This window comes from Carettochelys insculpta, chromosome 5 (assembly GCF_033958435.1).
Source record: "Carettochelys insculpta isolate YL-2023 chromosome 5, ASM3395843v1, whole genome shotgun sequence".
In the NCBI taxonomy this organism is placed as follows: Eukaryota; Metazoa; Chordata; order Testudines; family Carettochelyidae; genus Carettochelys; species Carettochelys insculpta.
Window position 1 is genome coordinate 20,892,244 of NC_134141.1, and position 25,502 is coordinate 20,917,745.

At 38.9% G+C, this 25,502-nt stretch overlaps 1 protein-coding gene across 10 annotated transcripts in view; it reads right to left on the reverse strand.

Annotated features, from left to right (window-relative positions):
• The window catches only part of CEP78 (centrosomal protein 78), a 54,438-nt gene that overhangs the window by 10,124 nt on the left and 18,812 nt on the right, over positions 1–25,502 (reverse strand). For 8 of the 10 annotated variants that reach the window (XR_012645633.1, XR_012645632.1, XR_012645631.1 and 5 more), the window contains 7 exons: positions 24,435–24,540; positions 21,589–21,721; positions 17,352–17,397; positions 15,696–15,845; positions 9,024–9,101; positions 6,598–6,764; positions 2,838–2,991 (listed from right to left, as the gene is read on the reverse strand). Coding sequence is in view for 7 of the 10 variants with exons in the window: in XM_074994731.1 (XP_074850832.1) it covers positions 2,838–2,991; positions 6,598–6,764; positions 9,024–9,101; positions 15,696–15,845; positions 17,352–17,397; positions 21,589–21,721; positions 24,435–24,540 (834 nt within the window). In the remaining 3 variants the exon portion in view is untranslated. The remainder of the gene's footprint in view (positions 1–2,837; positions 2,992–6,597; positions 6,765–9,023; positions 9,102–15,695; positions 15,846–17,351; positions 17,398–21,588; positions 21,722–24,434; positions 24,541–25,502) is intronic. The other 2 variants (XM_074994733.1, XM_074994732.1) reach the window with 2 other exon arrangements.

Below are 25,502 nucleotides of genomic sequence, written 5' to 3' on the forward strand. Positions count from 1 at the left end.
GCCTTTCCTATACTGGGTTAAGTTTCCAAAAAATTCAAACCAACTTTAAAACCAGTGGAAGACAAGGCTACTGGGGCCAGAACTAAAACAAAATCAGTTGCAAAATTAGTTCTAGCAACAAAATCTTCATCTACAGCAGGGATTCCCAATCGACGGGTTGGGACCCAAACATGGGTCATGGTTAGATTTGTTAAGGGTTTCCAGCAGCTCAGAGCTGTATGTGGCTCTTAAAGCCCCTCCAGCTTCTGAGTGTGAGGTTTAAGCTGGGGGAGCGGTTTGGGGATGAGGGTCCTTCCCCCTCCACAACTCAGCTCAACTATAAGTAATAATTAGCTATAATAAATGTAGTGTTAGAATCATAGAATACTAGGACTACAAGGGACCTTGAGAGGTCATCAAGACCAACCCCCTGCCCTCATGGCAGGACCAAATACTGTCTAGACCATCCCTGATAGACATTTATCTAACCTGTTCGTAAATATCTTGAGATGAGATTCCACAACCTCCCTAGGCAATTTATTCCGATTTTTGACCACCCTGACAGTTAGGAACTTTTTCCCTAATGTCCAACCTAAACCTCCCTTGCTGCAGTTTAAGCCCACTGCTTCTTGTTCTATCCTCAGAGGTCAAGAAGAATGCATTTCCTCCCTCCTCCTTATGACACCCTTTTAGATCCCTGAAAACCGCTATCATGTCCCCGCTCAACCTCCTTTTTTCCAAGCTAAACAAGCCAAATTCTTTCAGCCTTTCTTCATAGGTCATGTTCTTTAGACCTTTGATAATTCTTGCTGCTGTTTTCTGGACCCTTTTCAATTTATCCATATCTTTCTTGAAATGCGGTGCCCAGAACTGGACACAATACTCCAACTGAGGCCTAACTCGTGCAGAGTAGAGCGTTGTCTTGTTTGCAACACACCTGTTAATGCATCCCAGAATCATATTTGGCTTTTTTGCAACAGCATCACACTGTTGACTCATTTAGCTGGTAGTCCACTATAAGCCCTAGATCCCTTTCTGCCATACTCCTACCTAGACAGTCACTTCCCATTCTGTATGTGTGAAACTGATTGTTCCTTCCTAAGTGGAGCACTTAGCCTTTGTCCATATTAAACTTCATCCTCTTTATCTCAGACCAGTTCTTCAATTTGTCCAGATCATTTTGAATTTTGACCCTATCCTGCAAAGCAGTTGCAACCCCTCCCAGCTTGGTATCATCTTGGTGTCATCTGTGTTATTTTATTATTAATGTATTTTCCCTTTTTCTATGAAATATCTAACTGTGAATATATAAACAAATTTTATGTTCTTGCCTCAGTTGCAAAATTAGCTAGTGACAGCTCTGCTTCCCCCTGCACCCATTTTTGAATTGGCTTAGATCACCAAGTCTTCCTGAATTGTCAAAATGGGTCCGTCTGAAAAAGGTTGGGAATTGCTGGTCTACAGTAACAGTTCAACTTGTTTTACAGCTCATTCAACTTAATTAAAACTGATTTGAGTTATTTAGAGTGTAGACTAGTCCTCATAAATCTATGGTGTTCTGCAGCTGGCAGCATATTTGTAAACCATTTGAAGTACTTTTAACTTTAGCTGTGAAGTGGGTTATAACTATGCTAGAGGATTACAATGATATTGTAAGAAAGCACAATTTTCTGGTATAGACAAAGCTTTGGATACCGAATAATTTTTTATCCTAGCAGTTAAGATCCTCTGGAACACTCAAGTTGATAGGTCCTAGATCTGCACATCTTTAAAATGTGTTCTTACTGAAGGGCTCTTGACTTTGGAATTCATTTCCCTTTAGTTCAATAGATTCAAAGTTTGCTAATTTGCAGAACATGCTCCAAAGCCTTATTGTATCAGTATTACAAATTTATACTTGTTCAATGCTTAGTAGAGACAATATTCTGTCCAGGAGTAATGCATATTCAACATCTTACCCCTCATCCCCAAATCACGGCTACACATGAGAAATTTATACTAGTGAAAGGGAAGTTCCCAACTGTTCTATAGAATACACACTACTTGTTTCTAACATCAGATTTTAAAGTTGTAGTAACAGCTTTATCTAACACCACTTTAGGTAATCTATAGATGTTTCTAAATTGTACAAGTAATTCTCTTCTCTTTCCAAAGCTTACATAATAGGAATCAAGCTAAGTGAACTTAGCTTTTAAGTATTAGACATACAATAAATACATCATTTAAAAATGTTTTTCTCCAACACATTCACAATGGTGTGGTACTTGTACTGGTTTGGAATAACCTGCATTACTAATAGGCGACTTAGAAACTTCACTAATGTTCCATAGTCAGACATTTATTTTATACACAGACACACACATGCCCCTTCTCTGCAAGGACAGAAGAGATTCTGAAGCTCTAAGAAAAAGCAGTCAAGTAGCACTTTAAAGACTAGCAAAATAGTTTATTAGGTGAGCTTTCGTGGGACAGACCCACTTCTTCAGACCATATCCAGACCAGAACAGACTCAATATTTAAGACACGGAGAACCAAAAACAGTAAGCAAGGAGGACAAATCAGAAAAAGGACAAATCATTGGTTCTCCGTGTCTTAAATATTGAGTCTGTTCTGGTCTGGATATGGTCTGAAGAAGTGGGTCTGTCCCACGAAAGCTCACCTAATAAACTATTTTGCTAGTCTTTAAAGTGCTACTTGACTGCTTTTTGTTTTGATAGTGTATAGACTAGCACAGCTTACTCTCTGTTACTATTGAAGCTCTAAGGAACGTTTATGTATGAATTTCAATTACAGTGGGGCAATAACCAGGACATAAACTTGATTGCCACGATCATTCTTCAGATTTTTCCCACACTTACTTTTTTATTCCATGTGCGTTCTTGTCTTTCTTCTTCAAATGATTTCTCTTTTTGTATAACATCAGGTTTGGTGACTGTAGAATTCATTTGAGGATGGCCCAACAAACCAAAATCAGATTGGTCTATCCCAGCTATTGTAGCAAGTTGTCCAAGCCTATTAAAAAATACACGTGATTTTTACAGAATGAGCAGTAGTTATCTGTACCAGCAAAAAGAGGAGAGCTGTTGCAAAATGAATACTTGTTTGACATTCCCCTTTTAATTTTAGGCTTTTCTAATGTCTTGGGGGTCCAAGAATAATTAAAATTATAGTTACTGTAAGAAACTGGAGTTGCCCTCCTAGTTCTGTAAAACAGCAATGACATGAGTTCAATGGGCAAGTTCAGAAACACTAGGGATGGAAGGGTTGCTGCTAAAGGGAAGGCAAATGTTTTGTTACGGATTACTGTTCCTTCCCATTGCTACCGAAGAAGCAGATTGTGACACTGTTATAAATACTAAATATCTTTCTTCATTAGTCCAGTGAAGTCAATGGGGCTATATATGAAGTCAGATACTACTCAATTTAAGAAAATCATAGTTTGGCCTAGGCAGAAGAAAACGTGACAGTTTTTTTTGCCAAGCTGAATAATTCACAAGACTACAATGAATGTTTTGCAGTTATAGAATACATAATAGTGGCAAGAGAGGAAAAAAATTCAAATGCCCAAACAAAAAAAAAACATTGACTAAGTATACAAAGACAAAATAAAAATTAAATTTAAAAATTTAGAGAACTTTTTTTCTAAGAAAAAACTTATTTCAAAGATCTTTCTGACTCAAGGAGGCTCAGTCCCAGGTAACTCTTATTAAGAATAATTTCCTTTTCTGAGATTAATTCTGCTCTTTATCACAGGAATGAAAAACATAAAACGGAACATGCAATAAGCATACACACAAAAATGAAACATTTCATATATTTTAAAAAATACTAGCATGTTTACTGAAAAAGACCAAGAGAAGACCTACAGTGCCTTTCATGCAAAAGCTGCATCCGACCAACTCAAAAGCATGAGTGTTGTAGCACTTAGAAGAAGAATGCACCAACATCTAAAAAAAACTATATGGCAGATCTATTTCAAAGATACAGCCTGTTACACATGACAGCACTGTCTTGGTAATGGTTGAACCTCTCTAAACAGGGACTAGAGTCCCTGCAGCTGGGAGTCAGGCAGCAATGGGGCCCTGCCAGGCTGACAGCAGAGGAGCCAGTGCCCGGCAGCCTGGCCAGGGTCCAGAGCAGAGCTGTTGCAGCAGCTGGGAGGAAAGGGCCAGCCAGGGCCAGGAACTGGGCTGGAGGAGGTGTGGGAGCAGTGGCAGTGATCAGAATTGACCTACCTGGGCCCAGCAACTCCCTTGTTTGGGACTGGTCAGGACTAGAGGGTACCAAACTAGGGACGTCCAACCTGTACTGTGTACCTTTACCCCTACAGAGAAAGTACTTATTGAATAATTTGTAGATTGACCTTTGACTTTATCTTCTCATGTCACTACACTCATATGTATAAGAGAAAGAGATCTCATAGTAGACTCAGGAGCTCTTTACTTTCTTTCAAAGTTCTCCCTGCCATGCCAGTCTTCTTCCAAGATTATGACACAAGTGAAATTTCACCTCACTGACCACACAAAGTATGCAACAGTTGCTGCAGATAGTGATAGAGTGCAGGACAGACACACGTCAGGAAACTAACTGACAAGTAAAAAGCAAAGTTTCTATTGAGATCAAATTCTGGAGCTGGGCTTGAAAATTATCTTTTGTGTTGAAAAATAATTCTTGGATGGATGTCCTTAACAACTCAAAATACTTTAAGGCAAGAAGTTATCATCATGACAATACAGTCCAGAGGTCCCCAAAGAGGGAGTTGTGACCTCCCACCTAATTTGCTCTGGAGGAGGGGCACAAGCAGTGGTATGGGGGTTGCTTCTCTCAGAAGTTTGGGGAACAATGATACAGTCTCACCACACGTACATTGCAGGCCACAGAATCTCACCCTACCACTCTTTTAATTGACCCATAAACTTGTTTAAGCTACTGAAATCTTCAAATCATAATTTAAAGATGTCAAGTTAAAGAAAATCCAGGTGTTTTGGCTTGTTGACCTACATGAAAAATCTGGAACAAAAGTTTATTCATTTCAAAACAAAAAACAGATTAGTTTTCTTACCAAAGCATATCAAATCAGCAAAACTATTTGCCAAATTCAATAACATTTCAGTGCCCTTAAAAACACTTTTTTCCCCAGCAAGTTTACTGTTCACTGGAAGATGAATCTAGCTCTACTAGACTCAATCTGCTTTGGCCCAGAATGAGACACACTCGTCTTTTTCATCTTCCCCCTAAAATCTAGAGGAACAGGGAAATATCCTCCTTTGCTCAATTTGAAACAATGGTTCCTAGCCAATCAGACCTATCATAATCCAGTAAAGTTCACTGTATCTTGGAGTTCTGAGAAGGAAAAGGAGGAGGAAAATCTAGGGAAGCAGCGTCTCGGGGTCTGTGAAAAAGTCCCTTCCTAACTGGAGAGTCCACGTGTCTGAAGTGTTATCCCTACAGGAGAAAACATTTTCTTCAATCTTTCTCCAAGAGCAGTGTGTTCATGAGGCTAAAAGGACTTTATGTTCTGGAGCAGAAGCCACTGGAAAGCCAACTCTCTCACTGCTGAATCAGGGATGCAAACAACTGTGTGAGTGGAGCTTACAAAAGCCACATTTGCTTATAAGACATGGGTGTAAAATCAGAAGCCACTCAGTCAACTTTCAATCGGATGGCCTAAAATCTACTGGAGATTTTTGGACTGATATTTTCCTGTATTGAGTGGTCTTGTCTGAGATGAAGAAATAAATAATTATCCAATCTTATGATCCAAAAATATTTTGATTAACTTATTCATTTAATTCTACCATGACTTTTGTATCGCCTTGCTTGTCTTTTTCAATTTAGATCTGGAAGTACATAAAACTTTTAAGGGTGGAGAGGAAAGCCCCCAGGCTATGATACTCCATGGCTACCTCTACACTAGCCAAAAACTTCGAAATGGCCATGCTCATAGGAATAAGGGGACTTCGGAGTAGCCGGGGTCCTTTCAAAAAAGAGCCCCATCTGGGCGAGCCGCGTCAATTTCGAAGTGCCGCAGCTAACCGCATGCTAATGAGGCGCTGAATATGTATTTCAGTGCTTCATTAGTAAACTTCGAAATGGCTATCTGCATGGCAATTTCAAAGTTTTTGGCTAGTGTAGACACGGCCCAATCCAGAGTTGTCATAGCAAAGACATATCTGTAAGACAAGGAAAAAGCCAATAGAAGAGAGGAATTGCTCTTGGAAAGACATCAGAAGGTTCAACAAAGCAAACTCAGACTGTTGTCTCTAATCAGAATCTGAGATTGGGACAAGAAATTCCCCTCTAGCTCTCATGAATCGCAGTGCATATTCCCAGCGCTGCAAAGAACTCGAAGTGAATCCACGAAAGAATGGTTACAAAGGAGAAGACTCTTAAAAATGTAGGAAGCTGTAAATGCTGAAACACTATTCTAGAGACAAGTAAGTTGGTTCTAGTGAGGTAAAAATTAGAGAGGGGAAAGTTTATTTTCTATTTACTCTCTCTCACTGGTCTTCTTCACACCTGGAGGGGAGGCATGCCCTATCAGGAGGAGGGCAGGGTAGGAAACGGGGAAAGATGCAATAAAAAAGGGTACAATACTCACGCATTACATCAACCTACCCAGCATCTTTAAGGAGGTCTAAAAAAGCATGAAACTTTTGGAAAGAGGTCTCAATGCTGCCCAGAACACCTTCATCTTCCAGAATCATATTGGTTACTGACTGTGCATGAAGAACCTCAGACAGAGAGAAGTTTAGATTCCTTAACCGGGCATTTTCAACTTCCAGCTACAAAAAAAAAAAAAAGTTTAGAAAAAAAATAGGTCTCACTTAAGTAATCATTGAGGATGATAAAGAACTTGAAAGGCTGTAAAACACTTCAAACTATGCTATTTTAGGTGAGAAAAGTATTCATGAAACCCTTTAAATTGCCCCAACAATGTAGTCACTATTCTCATTATCTCATATTGGGCTCAGTTCAGTGGCATTTTTCTCCAGCTGGCCTTTCGTGACCAAGAGTGTTAGCTGTCATCACAAAATTTCTCTCCTGAATTTGAAGCAATAACTTTGAAAGGTGTGAAGTGCTCCCCACATTTCTCAGTGAGGGGTCAATTCAGATACTCATTGAGGATGATATGAATGTCAGCTTTAAGGCTATGTCTACACTAAATACCTTAAAAGCAGCTGTGTGGCAATAAGAGCTCTCTTGCGCCCACTCTGTGCTGACAGGAGAGAGTGCTCTCAACAGAATGATACCATCTCCAACAAGTGAGGGGTAGCTATGTCAGCAGGAGAATTCTCCAACTGACGGAACAAACCACACTACCGCTTACGCTGATGAAACTGTGTTGCTCAGGTGGGTGTTTTACTCAAATCTCTGAGTGACATAAGATTTTTGATGTAGTTAGTAATATAGATATGGCCTAGTATTTTATTGTTCATGAAAGCATATAATAAAGGAGAATTTACAGAGCTGCACAATCTACCGTAGGTATTGTTTGAAAGAGTATTTATCCTTGTACTCCCCAAACAGAATAGAGCATCTGAGTCCCACTAAGGAAGAGTCAAGCCAAAAAGGGATCTAGCATAGAGGTCCATGCACCTACAAATGGGAAGCAAATCCCTAGTAGCGGAGCAGCGCCCACAGATGATATTTCTACACTACCAAGAGACTGTCAAGCTCAAGATGTCTAGTGGAGGAAGGAACGTACATACAATTGGATATTGGATATCTGCATCCTGTACCATGAGTGGTGCCTGGTGGCAATTTGCAAGGGTTGAGCCTAGAAGAGTACTATCACATTTCAACCCCAATGCTTGACCCCAATTTAAAAACTCTACATAAGCAGCCAAATCTACTCACACATACTGTTCTTGGAAGCTGAGTTTTGTAAAAAGGAATACTATGTACCTGTTACTCTCCAACCAGGAGAAGTGTTCTAGTAACTCCACAATTAGTTAACTGATTGCTTATTATAAAATCACAAGCATTCAAAGATTAACCACTCAGTGGAAAGTGAACAAGCAAAGTGGCCTCGATTCTAAATACTGAACACACACTGAAACAGCAGCTGAGCTGAAACTGGAGTTCAAGGCTTTGAAACAGGACCAGCATTAAGAGACCACGAGGGCAAACATGTTACCAAATACAAATTTCATCATTTCTCTAAAGCTGGTAATTTTGACCTAACTTATTCACACCTTTTCTTATACTGCATTACTCTAGTCCAGTCTACCTGGGTAGACAGTTTGCAGTATTTAGATACAGAATGCTCCAGTGTATCTCTCTGCAATATAGGCTCCTGTGAAGACACCAAATTCATCCTCTGTTCCATAGTGGCTTCCCATAGAGCATCAAATAAAGTTCAAGGTATTGGTTCTTATCTTTAACCTTCTCTATGGCCTATGGATAGCTAGTAGATCACCGAAAGCTCCATAATGAAATACACACTCAACAATTATGATCTTGTGGCACTATGTAATTTTTTATAACAAGGGTGAGGCTCATGTGTATGGAAGACACAACATCCTCGAGGCCAATGCAAGTCTATGTAATGAACTCCCTCAGGAACTAAAGACCATCATAAACCTTACCATTTTCAATGCTAAGTGAAATATGTATTTCTTTGACTTTGCATTCTCTAGCACACAGCATGAAAAAACAGCATTCTACTGAACAAGCCACTCCCTTGTGCACTTACCCCTTACCCCTTCTGCAGAGAGGATGAGAGATGTTAGTTATGTTACATAATACCTATTTCGTTTTAGGAAGAAGGGGCTTTCAGAGTTGGGGGGATCCTTTGAAAGGCCCCTGTCTACACAAGCAGTATGCGTTCCAAAAGCGGCACTTTCAAATCGCTAATGGCCATGAGTATGCTAATGAGGCACTGAATATTTGTGTTAGTGCCTCATTAGCATCTTTCCAACTGCCTCATTAACATGCCCCTTTAGAAAGGAGGGGCTAGTGTAGAAACAGCTTTAGATAATATCATTTATGCATCTATAAAAGCAAAAATGAACTGCTAGTTCACATTAAACAATCACCACCTCCATTATCCGTTCATCAGCCTTTACTCTTGCCCTTCTTTCTTCCTTTAATTTTAGTTGACATTCCTCCAACTCTATCTGTCAGAAAGTAGAAGACCATATTTAAAGCAGCAAACACAGTGATAATACTCTAACAATATTTATGTTCTAATTTGAAATATGCTTTCAGCCCACAAATTATAGATATGATAGATGTCTTCAAGAATGTTGTTTGTTGGTTTACCAATATGTAATTTTGAGGCAGTGGGGAGATTTGATGGTGAAAGGAAGGAAAAAGTACTTTTGGTTTTCTAGTAAAATGATAGCATCATTTAAACAGATTAAAATAAAAAAGTTTAAATGTGACTACAACATTTACTTTAAGGCTACGTCTACACTTAGTAAAAACTTCAAAATGGCCACGCCAATGGCCAAATTGAAGAATACTAATGAGCAAGACATGAAAACTGTAGACACAGCCTAAAACTTTCAGTGTTATTGCCACCATTTTGCAAAGCAAATTCTCTCTCGTCTCCAACTTTAAACACAGGGATCATTTCTATTTATTTTCTGTTTGTCTGTCTCGTTTTGAAAAATAAACTTGTCTAATTGGTCAAATCTCAGAGCAGAGTTAGAAAACTTAAAATGTATTTTTACTTGATAGCTACACATATATGCCTTTGGTATGTATTTATCATCCAGAACTAGGAATGATTATAAGAATGTAAAGATTTCAAAGTTACAGGTGTTACCCGCTCAATAGGTTACTTAATTGGATTAAAGAGGTTATTTAAAAAATCTATTTCAATTTTATTTTAATACTTTTTTTTCCAGGACCTCAAGCAGTCTGGCAGGGTTAATGAACGTTATTTCTTATTATAATAATAAGGAAACAAAGGAAAGTCATGGTCTCAATCAAAATTAACAAAATGAAATGTAGGTTGAAGCTCCCAGAATTGGCACTCTCTCATCTAGCAACATCCATGGTCCATCAGGTTACTGTGCCAGAGACCCCAGTCTGGAAGGCTAGTCACCTTGGGCATGGGAGCCCAGCAGAGCTTACATCCCTGGCTAGAGGTGACCACCAGTCAAAGCCAGCCTCCATGGGGCTGGGACCACAGCAGCAGGCTGGCAGGGATTGCACCAGGCACCCACAGGGCTGGGGCTATGCCAGCAGCCCAGCCAGGGTCAGAAACTGCCTCCATGAGGCAGAGCCATGCTGGCATCTGGCCAGTCCAGAGCTGGCCTTTGGGCCAAGGCTTTGCCAACAGCCCAGCCAGGGCAGAGCCACTACCACGGCCATGCTGGCAGCTCAACAGCCAGGACCTGTGCCTGCAAGGCTGGGGCAATGTCTGGCAACCCCGCCAGGGCTGGAGCTCGCCTCTGCAGGGCTGGAGACCTGTGGCTCTGGGACCATACTGACAGCCCAGTCAATGCGGAGCTGGTGTCCACATGGCTGGGGGCATGTCAGGCAGTCTGGACAGGGCTGGAACCAGCCTCTGCAGCCAGCAGCCCGAGGAGGCTGAACCAGTTTGAGCCCACTGGGGCTACCGTCCGGGCAGGAAGTAGGGGGAGTAGCAGGCCGTGGACTGGTTGGATGGAACAGGGGACCGCCCTTTGTCCTCCTCATTCGGGACCATTCAGGTCCTGAGAGTGCTGGACAAAGGAGGTGCAACCTATAACAGAAAGCAAGAATAAAGTGAAATATGGCATTTTGGATTATATTCATGTTTTATATCAGGCTTCCCAGACTATCAATGTGTCACAGATTCCTGAATACTGAAGATGGGGAGTTACACAGGCTAAAAGGAAAGTTGAGAAGAGCTGTAGCAGAGATACATGGGACAAATGCTGAAGAAACTGGCTGACTCTCTTCCAGTGACAAGTCTCACAAGCAATTTACTCTGTCAGGATTGGCCAACATTACTATTAGAAGCACTTTGAAATGAAATTTCTCCCAACTGTTATCCTATTCAATGAATTATAACTAATGGCTAAGGAATTTTCTTATTTTAGGATTGTAAAATAGCAATATACTTTTGGATTGGGAACAAACTTACTTCAGCATTCAAACGGCAGTGGTGAAGTTAATATTTATTTTAACACTTGTTCCATCTAAGTCACTGTATTTCTGCCCCAGGGCACAAGTTTACCGCAGAAAATAGAGGCATGTGAAAAATAAAAATAAAAAAGGATAAGCTTTAAAATGGGACCACATACAGCCCAACAGGAATTCTTTAGGTCTAACAATTTCATGGCCATTTGTTACATGATATCAAGTTGATAAAGTCTTGAACAAGGCTCTTGCAGTTTAATATACGTAACAGACTTCTTAATCATCATTATTAAATACTTGCCCATCAAAACTACACTAAGCCTTATACATTGTCCAATAATCCAAACATTATTGGCACGCTACTTGCTACTGTTAATCCCAAAGAAATCAACTTCAGTAGTATTTACTGAAGTTGGCAGACACCACCACTGAAAATAAGTACTTACTAGATCAATTCCCTAATTAGGAACTATCCACTAAATGTCTGCACTCTAAAGAGAGGAAAAAAAAAATTCTGGTGAATTTCCTCCTGAGGATTATGAGAAGCCAAAATTTCAAATGAAGGTGATTTATTTGCACCCATTTGTTGGTACAGAAACAATGTTTGTTGTGCAGCTTAGGTATCCACTTTTGAAATGTATCCTTTTGTTGGTTTACCTTCTTCTGCAGAAAATCCTTTTATTGAAGTTTGTCAAGAGGTTCTCTCTCTCCAGACAGGTTCTGGCTTGTACAAATGTAGATGTACACAGAGAGGGCTGTCATAACAACCTTAAATAATTTTGTGGATACTCCTGGTGCAGGGGAGGGACGACGAGACGACAACACAGTTAAGGAGGGGAAAAAAAAATCTGTCCTGAACTCCTTTGCAGTTTGGTTTCACAGTATATCACAGTGCAACAAAAATTAGCAGAAAATATCATATAAAGCGACCGAATAAAACAGGAATTAAGTAAATTGGCAGACAGACCAACCTTAAAAAAGTTAAAAAAACAGGCTCTTTTCACATATATAAATACCTGCATATGTAAAATAAAGGAGTGACCTATGTGGAGTGTGAAGTTCATTTAAAATCCCTGTTTACAATGATCTAATGTTAGAGCTTTACATTGTGGATAAGAGCCAGTTCAAGCACTTCTGATTCCCCCTAGTGGAGGGAACGAATATATCAGTTTCTGATTTTATTTAGGTTTGAAAAATACTGGTGTTCATTTAAAATTTCAAAATGAATTTGTTTTAAAAAATGTACTACATGAACTAAAATATTAATTGAATGCAGAGTTAAAGAGACTGTAACCTGCCAGAAAGGCAAGAAGCATAGAACAAAAGGAAGCAATACTTCTAAATGCCAAACTGTGTCACCATTTTCCCAGGCAGTGGTACTGTGATCTTCAAACAGTTGCATTCAAATAAATCAACTATCCACTGTACCAGATACTACTTACTCAATGGGACAGGTGTCTGAATCTTGGTCCTCAGTTAACAGGAGGCACACTGTTAAGGCATTTTTCAGATACATTTTAAATGTGTTCACCTCCCAAAAGAACCATAGTTCTAAGAACAAATACCTATTCCCCTCATCTAGGACTTTTCAAGTAAGACCTGTAGTATGTTCTGCTTTCACAAGAGAATCTATACTGAAGTACGGTCATTCTATTTTCTCCTCCATATCCAGTCAATCAGTCTCTATGCTCCTGAGCACAGATCTGCCACAAAAGCAAATAAATCAATTTTTATTTAATTATTTTGATGATATAAAAACAATCAATGCCCTTTCATAAATCTTTAAGACTGTAATAAGCGCAATCAGATACAATGAATTATAGCTCAAATAGATTAGTCTGAAGCAAGTGTGTGGTTTTAAATTATGTTAATTTGGTGGCAAAGTATATTTTGCAAACTAGATTCTCAAATGCCAGCATTTCAGTGTCTAGTTATTCTGCCTGAGGGGGAGTGTTAATATAGTAGGATAACTATATTACCAAATCATTAAAATAAATCCTTCATTTTCCTTCCTTTCACACATCATAACACTCTCTGTGTGAAAATGCTTGTAGCAGCTTTCAGGGAGTCTTGATATGGCTCTTCATTTTGCCATAGATAGCAAGCAAAGGAATCATGTGGACTAATGAGGAAATTAAAAAGATCTTACTATACAGCTCAATTGGAAATGAAGCTTTAAATACCTCTAATTTCAATTTACTTTTAAAAATATTTTGGACAAAGTATATTAAAATATTTTAATAAAAAACTACTTTAAATACATTTACTCCCTCTCTGAATTTTCAACAGACTACCACAAATGACCGTTATCAGTATTGCTCTTAAAGTGTTGTACATCAAATACATTTCACAAATACAACAGAAGCTAGAGGAGGACAAAGGACAAGAGAGGCTCACTACTCAATGAGGACAGATAGACTAATAGAGAAGACAGCAATGGCCAAAGTGTTAAATGCCTTTTTTGTTTCATTTTCACTAAAAAGATTAGCACTGATCAGACAACTGACATACTGAACATGAGTGTAAATAAGGTAGGATCTGAGGCTAGAATATGGGAAACACATAAACAAAGAATTATTTAAACAACTTCAAGTCAGTAGGACCTGACAATATATATCCTAGAATACTTAGGAACTGGATGAAGAGATCAATCACTGATCTGTGACAAATATTATCTGTGACAACTCATGAAGAATGAGAGACATCGCAGAAGACTAAAAAATTGTAATATAGTAATTACCTGGAAAAAAAAAAGGAGGGCATTAATAAAAACGCAGTATAGGATAAAATTTTGAAGTAGACCATGATATTTGCTAAGAACCACTGTTCCAAAATGGAGTCTGGTAAGCCCCCCTACCCCAGCCATCTGGGGAGGGCATCCCAGTTGATGTAAACAAGGCCCTAGGCAGCCACATTCCAGGAAGGGACCCTGTGGGGAGGGTAACTGGACTATAGGTAAAGGGCCACACGATTCTTTCACTATCTTCTGCTTTGATCCTGTATTGCCCACTTGCTTTGATTATGTAGAGATAATATGAATGATCATGTCCCTATGAAGATTACATCAGAATGCCAGACGAGACATCACTGCTCTACACATCAGTGTGTTGCAGACGAGATATCACTTTATACATCGATGTTGGCGACTGCATTCTTCAAAGGACTTCTTGTTTGTAGATAAAATGTTCTGTAAACTGCACAGAAACTCTTTGTAACTCCCAGATTGTTTGTTAACTCACATAGATTGCCCATTGATTGTTCATTGATTATGCTCATTTACTTACTGTCTGCTCCTATCCTTTCCTCTGCCTATCGGATCTCTATATAACCAATCACAACTTGGTGCCTATCAGTGCATTCTGAAACTCCACCAAGTTCAGAATCACTCCGCCCGCTGGTTGTAATAAACCTTTGTTGCTTCATATACAGTATCCAGACTTTATTCCAACAGCAGAGAGTTACAGAACTGTCAGTTTAGCTTCAGTATCCTGAGGCGGGGGGAATAAAATCAAATAATGAATTTGAGATAATCTAGAAGAAAGAAGTGATAAGTAGTAGACAGCATGAATTTGTTATGAACAAAGAACATCAAGTCAGCCTAATACCCTTCTTTGTCAAGGTAACAAGTCCCGTGGATGGGGAGAAGCAGGAATGTTGATATATCTAGACCATTGCAAGGCTTTTGATATTAGCTCACATGACCTAATAAACAAACTAGCAAGAGCCTAGACAAATCTACGATAATACAGATATGCAAATTGTTGGAAAACTGTACTCAGAATAACTGATGATTCGCAAATGGGCAGGGAATATCTGTCCTACATCCAGTTCTGTTCAGTATCTTCATAAATCATTTTGATAATAGCATAGAAAGTACACTTACAAGTTTACAGAAGATTCTAAGATTGGAGGGGTTGCAGGCACTTGGTCAATTTAAATTTTAATCCTGTCTTTCAACTGGAAAGATGGTCCAAATTAAATAGTATGAAATTTAATAAGCACAAATGCAAAATATTATACTTCAGAAGGAATAATCAACTGAATAAACAAAAAATTGGAAATGACTGGCTAGGAAATGATACTGCAGAAGATAATCTGAAGGTTATAGTAGAACACAAAATAGGAGTAACACTGTTGCAAAAAATCAATTGAGGATGCTGTTTAGCATGAGTGGTGTAAGCAAGACATGAAGAGTAATTCTCCCACTCTACTCTGCACTAATAAAGCCTCAGCTGAAGTAGTGTGTCTGGTTCCAGGAACCAAAGAAATGGACAAGAAGTCCAGAAAATCCAAAAAAATGATGACAATGCTCGAAAACCTGACTCATGAGGCAAAACAGAAAAAACTGGATTTGTTTTATCTGGAGTAGAGAAGACAGATAGAGGACAGAATAACAATCTTCAGGTATGTAAAAGATTACTGTAAAGAGGAGGGTGATAAATTGTTCTGCTTAACCACTGAGGACAGGAATTGTGTTTAAAGTACCATGTGGAATAGAGGCATATTGTGCAACAGAAGTACACAAATATTTAGAGTTCACTTTCAATCATTTTTCCATTTAAAAAGAATACTAAAACTGTTTTTTCTGCATTTATAGTTTGAAAAATCTTAAGAAAGCACAAAATTATTTTCCTTACCCGTAATTGTTCATATTGTCTTACATTAGTTTTATTTAAGGATTTTGACAAATCAGTATCGTGCATAATGTCCTCTAAAGCCCCTTCTGTCTCTTCAGTTTCAGAGGTAGACACACTTTCCACTGTCACTTTCACGGGGATTCCTGTCTGCTTATATGAAATAAATGAACATACAAATATTAAACGCTTATCAAGGAAATAAGTTATATAATAATACTGAATACTTCCAATCTGAATCCACTTCATCTGCAAAGTTCTTGTTCTGAATTAGTCATAACATATTCACTGGGAATAGTTCCATACAATCTAGAAGTAAGTGTGCACATGGAAAGAGCATACTTAATGCATTGCAAAGAAATTTCCTTGCCAAAAATGAGGCAGTGTACCACCTGTCAGAATTTCTTAAACTTTATTTTTAGCCTCTCTTTATACTAAACTTGAAAACTTTCTACTGAACTAGTAAACACTGTAAATGATGAAAATATGTATTGTTACATTATCATAACAATGGGCACAGAGACAAAAGTTGTGTCTGGATGGTAAATTTCTATTACAACTATGCAAGAGAAATCCTAACCACTGTCTTACTCAGAGATTTCCTAAGCTCTTGTAGGGACCTGTCTGCCTGCAGGTAGGAAAGGCAGAGATATAACACAACTATTCAACAATTCTGCACAGCTCTGGGTTCCACAAATGCTCAATGGTAGCCCAGGCAAAGTCAAAACTTAGAACAGTCCCCTGAAATGTTTATTACACTGTAAGCCACTTTAGTTCCTGATCAACCAAGTATTCCAGTGGAGAGCAGAAGTTATTTTTTTCCATTAAAAACACACTTAAATGGCAAAATCTGCAATACGGTCAGTGTTCTCTCTTCAATATAGCCATTTTTTAAAAATTACCATCAGTAAAATTGTCCTGTTTTTAGTAACAGGTGAAATAATGTCAACCTCAAAGCAGCTGATTGGTGCCAGTATTCATTAGTATTCTTCCTTCAGTATCTTCACACCTCAATTAACTGAACTCAAAATACTTTTCATAGTTAGACTTTTTTTTAAAAAGCCAAATAAGGCCTGCCTACATGAGTACACTTTGCTAATTTGGTAACATCACTGTAATCCTCTCACATGAATACTTATTTCAGTTTGTCAGTTTCTACACTGAGGCCTGAAAAGGCGATAAGACAATAGAGAGCTGAAGCTGTAATAGGGAGTTTTTGAACCACAAATATCCTTCATAATAAAAAAATGCAAGGCCATGACATCTTAACAACCTTTTTCCTAGTTATGCTGGAGACTCATAAGTAGAGGTTTGCTTCATTAACAAACAGCAAACAAACAAAACTACTAAGAAAATAGTATTGCAACCACCTTTTCTGCAATAAAAGAACTGAGAAGTCAAAAAATAAAAAACTCAAGCATTTCTTAAAAAGAAAAATTCTTCCCAAATGTTAGGTGTGACCATGAAGTGTTTTCACATACACTTTTTCCATGCTTCCAGGAAGTATTTAAGCCATAAAAACACTCTTCACTTTTGTTTTATAACCTTTTGGTTTTATACTGGAAGCTTACTGGGTACAAAGGATTTTTATTTGTTCAGCATATAACCTATAACACTACATCACGTACGTACCTAGTGATATGTAACTGATAAACGTACCTGGAGTTTCAGTGGTAACTCATGGGTACCATCCACTGGGAAACCCCTAAAATGATATAGTTAAATCAGGGTGGTGATTTTTTTTGAGAAAAATATTATAAATTTGTCAGCATTTCAATTTGAAGGTATAATTTCAAGAGTTCTGATCTCAAAAACACACATTGCTAAGAAAAAGATAAGACACTATGGCCGTGTCTACACTAACTAAAAACTTCGAAATGGCCATGCTAATGGCCAAATTGAAGAATATTAATGAGGTGCTGAAATACATATTCAGCGCCTCATTAGCATCCTGGCGGCACTGCGGTTCACTCACCCACAGTTCATCTACACGGGGGTCCTTCTCGAAAGGATCCCGCCAACATCAAAATCCCCCTGGGATCATTGAAATCAGCTGATATGAATAAGGGGATTTCGATGTGGGGAGGTCCTGTCGAAAAGGACCCCCATGTAGACAAGCCACAGGTGACCAAACCACGGCACTTTTGAAGTGCCACAGCCAGCAGCATGCTAATGAAGAATTACTTTTCATGTCTTGCTCATTAATATTCTTCAATTTGGCCATTAGCATGGCCATTTCAAAGTTTTTAGTAAGTGCAGATCTAGCCTATAAAAATACCTGACAGGACCCTTGAACAGAGTGACATTAAAATATGATTCTGGACACCAAAGTGTCTGTGCTTTCTAATCAAGACTTAAGCCACACTTTCAAAACTACATGCCTAAAGTTAGGCTCCTAAGTCCACATTTAAATGCCTAAATAAAAGGGACCACACAACTCCTGTAGAGTTTAGATGTGGCACCACTTGAGCTGTCTCTGAAGTTTATAAGAGATATTCGGTCCTTGGCACTTTTGAAAGTCAGGTCTTATTTAGATGGTTAAATATGGATTCAGATGTGTCTGTAGGCATCCAGTTCAGTGTATCTTGGCATCGAAAATTATTTTTAACTAAATATACTGTCTTTCTGTATGTTTGCTTCACCAAACCTGCTCATAAAAAAGCTACGCACAAATAGTATTATGGAGTTCCTTATAATTGCATCTCCATGCTTGCAAGATAAAACTATTATGTAAAAGAAAAAGAAAGAAGAGCTATTTTCACTTGTAAATGTAAAGTCAGACCTGCAAATACATCTAGGCTCATAAAGGTAATGTGCATCCTTTCCTTCTTGTGCATCACCACCCACAAAAAAGGCAACTGCAAGCTATATTCTTCTTTTATTTACACCTGTGCATTCCTAGTGCCTTCAAAATTACACTCTTGTACTTTCAATACTTCTGAAGCTCTCATATTGCCCTGATATCTGAGCACCTTCAAAATGAAAAACAGAATTACCAACAAATTGTTCTTTTTTTTCCTTCCAAACATCTAACAGAAATAAATTAGAGCCCTGCACAGATACAAAATTGGTATCTGCCTCTGCAAAAGTGATCTGCAGATATCCACATCCATAAGTTCAGATACACACCAATTTCCAGGGTTCTACTGATTATAACATTTTGAATGGGGACTATGTGTGGGTATGCAAAAAAAACTTAGAAGGAAAGTAAGTCAAAGACATGAATTCTGCATTCAGTTCTGATAGTGATAAGATCCCTGGTCTATCTTATTCCTCAAGGGAGGGAGTGCTTGAAACTGGAGTAAAAGCTCTATCTCTGGCACTCACACGCCTCCACTGAACTGTTACAAACCAGTGAAATAATTTCACTAGCACACTCAAATGAAAGACATTAATATTGCTATTTCTATTTTTTAAGATTTTAGAAGCACTTACTGATTATGATCACCATAATCACTGAGTGCTTCTAAAACCCTTAAAAACAGCAATAGCAATATTAATGTCTTTCATTCGAGTTTGCTAGTGAAATTATTTCACTGGTTTGTAGCTGTTAAGTGGAGCCATGTCAACAGGAATACAATTACCTTGGGAGGTTCTGGTAAGAAGGGAGGTGGTATTGTAGGCAGAGCCAACCCCACTAATGAATTTGAGTATCATGTGAGAAACCCTGAACTGACTTGTATATTCAGTGGGGAGTTGATGCAGGAAGCAGAGTCCCAGAAAAATGTATTTACGCTTACACACAAGACGCAATGGAAGTCATTTATGCATAGATCTCTGTGGCCTGGTCTATACCCTCTGAAACACTTGCACAGACCAACTGACTTCACTAGGTAAGCCACTAGTAAGTGTAACCCTATCCCTTTGCACTGTGTTACATAATAAGCATAAACTAGGCAGTAAGGCATCCCTCATACTGATTTACGCAGCTAAGCCACACTGACGTAGGCAGCATAATTCTTAAGCATACAATTCACTTTTCAAGTGAAGATTAAGTGAACACATCAAAATAAATATGGTAGGGTAGTGGAAGTTCGTATTTATTCTGCTATTGTCTGGAGACAGTTTTGTCATTAAAAGGTGGAGTGAAAGAGAAGGGCCAGGCAGCTCCCATACCCACAAGTTTCTTCTAACCTGACCATAACTTTGTCCCCTTTCATACTGAGTCCACAACTCTATTATTCTTAGCCACAGGTAGTCTCCCATTCTGAGGAGCTGCTTAACTCCACTTAAACAGAGAAGCTTACAAAATTCTGCATACCTTACCCTACTTGCGTGACGAGGTCCAACAAAGACCCTCCACCACCCAGATCTAGTGATCACCTTTACTGCTGTTTCAATTGCAAAATAATTTCTACTCTGTCTTTAAAAGATTGCAAAATGTGAGCAGACATGGAAATGCAATTAATTCTACAATAGGTGAAAAAGACAAGAAATAAAAAGAGAGGTAAATAACCCAGGAAAGTATTGTAGTACAGAAAGTGGCTCACGTTTTGTTATCTGTTTGGCAAAAACAGACTGATGGAGAAACATGACAAAAATGTAACTTATATGTTTATTTGTATGGCTGCATGATCTGACTGGAGCTTCATAAGCAATTCTCTTGATGATGTACAAGAAGGAACAGTACCTTGCTCAGTCCCTTTCAGCTGTGCTAGCACTGAAGGGCTAAGAGGAGTAACAAGCATTCAAAAGCATCACTAATGCAAACAGATTTGACTCAACTAAGGAATGGCTCAGTTGAATCAGGGATATTAATGATTAACTGATTAATTGGTAAGCCTCATCCTGAGTGAGCCTTTCAGGATGAGGCTTACTAGTTACAGTTACCAGTAGGGCTGCAGCAGTCCCTGATCCAATCCGAGCAGCAAGTTGCTCCACTCCTACAGAGCTGCAGCAGGTGTAGAGGTGCTTCAGCAAAACTGGCACAGCCCCCATCTACGGCAGCCTGTAGTGGGCAGGGGAAGAATGCTGGGGAGGCCATTCCAGCACAGCCTGGCGAGAGTGGCCACCCTGCCGTGGACAGGGTATATTCCAGACAGGCTGGAGCACCTCCACCCACAGCGTGCCAGGGATCCAGGCTGCTCTGGCACAGCTGGAGTACCCGAACCCACAGCACTCCAGGGCCAGGCCAGTGCAGACGGGGGCGGCTCCAACTGTGCTGGAGCAAGTTCCATCATCAGGGACACCCCAGTAAAGCTGGAGAAGCCCCAGTCCTCAGCACACTGCAAGCAGGGGCACTCCAGCCCAGCCAGAACGACCCCAGTCCCCTCTCCCCTACCTTGCACCTGCCACACCCATTTAATGGGTAATCAGTCAAACCTAACATTTAACCAGTTAACTCATTAAATGGGATTTTACATCCCTAAGTTAAATTAGAAGGTACCAATTTTACGATAACTTTTTCAATAGCATTATTCTCCTAGTTTGTAATGACATCTGAAATAGTCAATGATGGTTTTTATTTTAAAAAAAAGCTCTGTATAAAAACAAAACCTATGTGCAGCTAAAATGTACAATTCTTCTGAAACACCCATTAATGCTGAAGAAGCTAATCAACCATTAACAGAGCCACAAGTTACAAATACAAGGCACAGAAAGGATTACAAATGCAATGTAAAATCTGTTTTGCATATGCTAACCACTTTTAAAATGAAAAATGCAGTCCTGTAGAACCTTAAAAAGACTAACAATTTTATAAAATAGTCTTTAAGGTACTACTGAACTGTTTTTTTTTTTTGTTTTTTGTTTTTTTGCAAAGCTACAGACATGTCACCCTCTGAGACCTTTAAAATGAGTACAGATTTTACTTAAAGTTACAGTATGACCTTTAAAAACTACAACTAGCTAAAAGTCTGCCAGTTGTATTTTCTTCCTCATGCTCTCAATACTTCACCTGCACCTCTTTGCACGTTCTGCAGTACGCCATGGCAGGAAACCATATGCACCTGGTGGTAATGGTTTTGGTGAATAGCTGTCTTTTTCTGATGGACTCTTTCCAGGATGTATGGACTTCTTAGATGCTAATCCTGTATTATATAGCAGGGATGGGGGAGAAGAGAGAATTCGTTATATTTACAACGTTAAGATTAGAGTTAAGGTTGATCGGGCATTTCCATTTTAAGGATCCTCTTACAGTCATCCATAATTTTCACAAATATACAACTTTCCAGCTGAAATTTTCCAGGGTGAGTTTTTGATTAAGAACTATTTTTTTGAACATTTGAGTAAAAATAGCTCAGATATTCCTGAGAACAAAGAAAGTGGGAATATAAATTTATACCAGTTAACCCAAGGGCTAAATTTACTTTACAGTCTGGATGGACTGCACCACATTCCTGACTGTGCAGATAAATGACTACCCCACCTTTGGCTTTTCATCAGTTAGAACTCAGCCAGGCACAGGAAGTACTCATGAAGTTCATATTATTTTCCTTAGTAAAATTCCTAAAAATGGAAGTAAGTTATTTAACTCTGTTATATTTCTCTAGAGGGCATCAGATAGTCCTGCTAACCTGGTATGAGTTCAAAAAGGCATAACTGATGTTGATGAGGCTTCAAATTCCTGGTCACGGTTTACCAAGTAACTGGGATTAAGGAGAAGGGATTAAAAAAAAAAAAAAAGCAGCAGCAGCAGTTCTCCTCCCCTATTCTCACAACAGCCTCTGTTGCAGTTTCACTTACTATGCTTACCTTTGTGTCTCCAAATCACTGAAGCAAAGATTAAAAAAAGATAAACAGCCAAAGAAATGCAATTAAGTATGATTTCAGTAACCATTTGAAAAATTATAATTTGTCACGCTCATTAATCATGTTGAAGAGATACATATTCAAAATAAGAACATTTTGAATAATTTATGCAAATTAAGTTTACTTGCAGTACAGGAGTGACAGGAATGCCATTCATGTATAGGGACAGATTCATCTTACACTGGCAGTGTTAAGACTGCTATAGAAAGCCCGAGACATGAAAATATAAACAACTCTGTGGCCGAGCCTCCAAGATTCACAGCACACCACGCGTACGTAAATTACGGGATGGTCAACCTGGGAGGGAAGGAAAAGGTCTGTACTGATGCAGCTCACATACTTAAGAAGTCCCCTGCAAAATTTGCTGTGTGTTATTTGAAATGCAATCAGAAGTAGGAACCGGAATGAGGTAGCAATGGGAGAATCTGAAGAACTTTTGTATTTTAGGAAACACAGACCATTGAGCAAATTTTAGCTCTTACAAAACACATTTTCAAGAGATTTCTCTCCCCTCCCGCCCCCGCCCTTTTCTTTATCCAAGTGTTTATTATGCTTCATTTTAAACGGACTCTGGCATTTTATTGTTGAATCCTACTCTTCAAAATCTTATCTGGTTTTCCATAAAATAATGCTTGTCTAGCCATGTGGAATCACTGCTTATGCTGCTCCCAAACAACTAGATCTTTTTGCTTTTGTATCTTTGATCATTGTTCAGTTCATTCTGCATTAGCCAAAAATACACAATATATTGAAACTACTGCTACCCTCTCAAACGGAGGAGGGAACAGACCATCAAGAGCACTAATCCAGCACACGCAGAACTCACAGAGCTCACAACGAATGCTATTAATTGAATGAGGCCTGGTCTAAATATAGCTTTTCTACCAGTACGACTATTTTGGTTAGAGCATCACATTTACTGAAGATATTATACAAATAGCACCCTTCATCTGGGCACAATTATGGTGGTCTAACAGTGTTTTCTGTAAAGGAATACCTTTATACAGGTATAATTTCATTCATACTCAGGGCCTTGTACTATTCTGACTATACAGGTTGAACCTCTCTAATTTGGCACTCTCATGTCTGGCAATGTCCATAATGCACCATGATTTTACTTAGCTAGATGACCACTTTTCATGGGTGTGGCCAAGTTTCCCGCAATCCCAGCTACCAGTCCTCACTCTCAGTGTTCTGTTCTATGAATTAGCCGTAATTTACCCCTAAGTCTTCTAAAAGCCTAGCAAGCAGCAGAAGGTGTTGGTAATGCTGCTACACAATACTGACCTCCCGTGGTCCAGCAAATTCTCTCATTCGACACTAGTCAGATACTGAGGGTGCCAGATTAGAGCGGATCAACCTGTACCAGTAAAGTTAAAGTAATACAAAAACTTTTGCGTTCGGATAAACCTTTAATGCAGCCTGGTCACTTTTATGTCGCCAACAAGAAGGAAGCAGTGAAATTGGGAAAGAGAAGCTGATATAATTCATTTCTATAAAATTCAGTTTTGCCAGACTAAAAGAAAGTTAACACTACAGCTGAGGTTTTCCTGTGATCTAAAAGGGAAAGAACTATTAGATATGTCTAATGTCATCAATATAAAGGTATCCCAACTAATGATTAGAGTAATAATCAACACAAGAACAGAAGCTCAGCAACTAGTAATTTAATCTGGGGGCTGACTATGGGCTAGTTGTTTAAGATTGCAGTTTCAACGTTTGTTTCATAACAAAAAGCACTCTCACTTGCTGTACTTCCCCAAAAAATTCTATTTATTTTTCTCTCACAAATACAGTAAAAACCACATATAGCCGAAGTGTTTGCATAATGTCAATGAAAACTATGTCATTACTATTTTTTATTTGCCATTCTCTTGGGACCAATTTCACTGCCTTCATTTTAGAAGAATGAGAGTATGTAGAACAGCAAAACTGACAAGCTTTGAAATAAATCAACAGTTATTTCTAAGAAAATAGGGAAGGTAGTATTACCAATACGAATAGTGGCTTTTCCTTTTCGACCACTTCCTAGGACAATAGTTCGTTTTTTTGATTTAGACTTGAGAACATCCTTTGAAGGAGATGGCAGCCACTGGTACTAAAACAGTAAAAATTAAAACAAAAAAACATAATAGCCTACTACTTCTCTATAAAACATTTCATTTAATAAACTTTGCTTTTGTAGTTTTGATAACAATTTGAGTTTTCAATCATCAGGAATGAAATGAAAAACTCTTCGAGAGTCTTAGAGGTTGTGATCTAACAAAATGTTTAAGTTGATCAGCTATAAAACAGTGCATGCGCGTGCGCAGACACACACACACACGTCTACACTAGCCAAAAACTTCGAAATGGCCATGCAAATGGCCATTTCGAAGTTTACTAATGAAGCGCTGAAATACATATTCAGCGCCTCATTACCATGCGGGCGGCCGCAGCACTTCAAAATTGACGCGGCTCATCCAGACGGGGCTTCTTTTCTAAAGGACCCTGGCTACTTCGAAGTCCCCTTATTTCTATCTGCTCATAGGAATAAGGGGACTTTGAAATAGCCGGGGTCCTTTCAAAGGCAGCTTCGAAATAAGCATCCTACTTCGACATTCCCTTACTCCCACAAAACTAGATCAGAGTAAGGGAATGTCAAAGTGGGGCACTTATTTCGAAGTTGCCTGCATCTACACTGTCAATCTGCAATTCGAAGTTTGCACTTCCAAATTCGCCCGGTTGCTATTATGCTAATGAAGAACTGAATATGCACAACAGTGCCTCATTAGTCTGCTTCAAATTGCCTCATTGCCATGCCACCTCCGACAGGAAGGGGCGAGTGTAGAAGCAGCTTGAGACAGCAAATACACAGATATAACTTGTGAAGAATAACAGTCACTATCACGTAATCTCCCTTTCTTCTTCCAGATCTTGAGAGTCTTCCCATGTGTAAGAAACTATCATATAGTGAGATCTACTAGCAAGACGGTGAGGTAGGCATTTAGTTATTCTTTAAGGTAATTTTCTTAGGGGAACTATGCCACAGTGGCTCTCTTTCAGAGTGTATTTTTTATG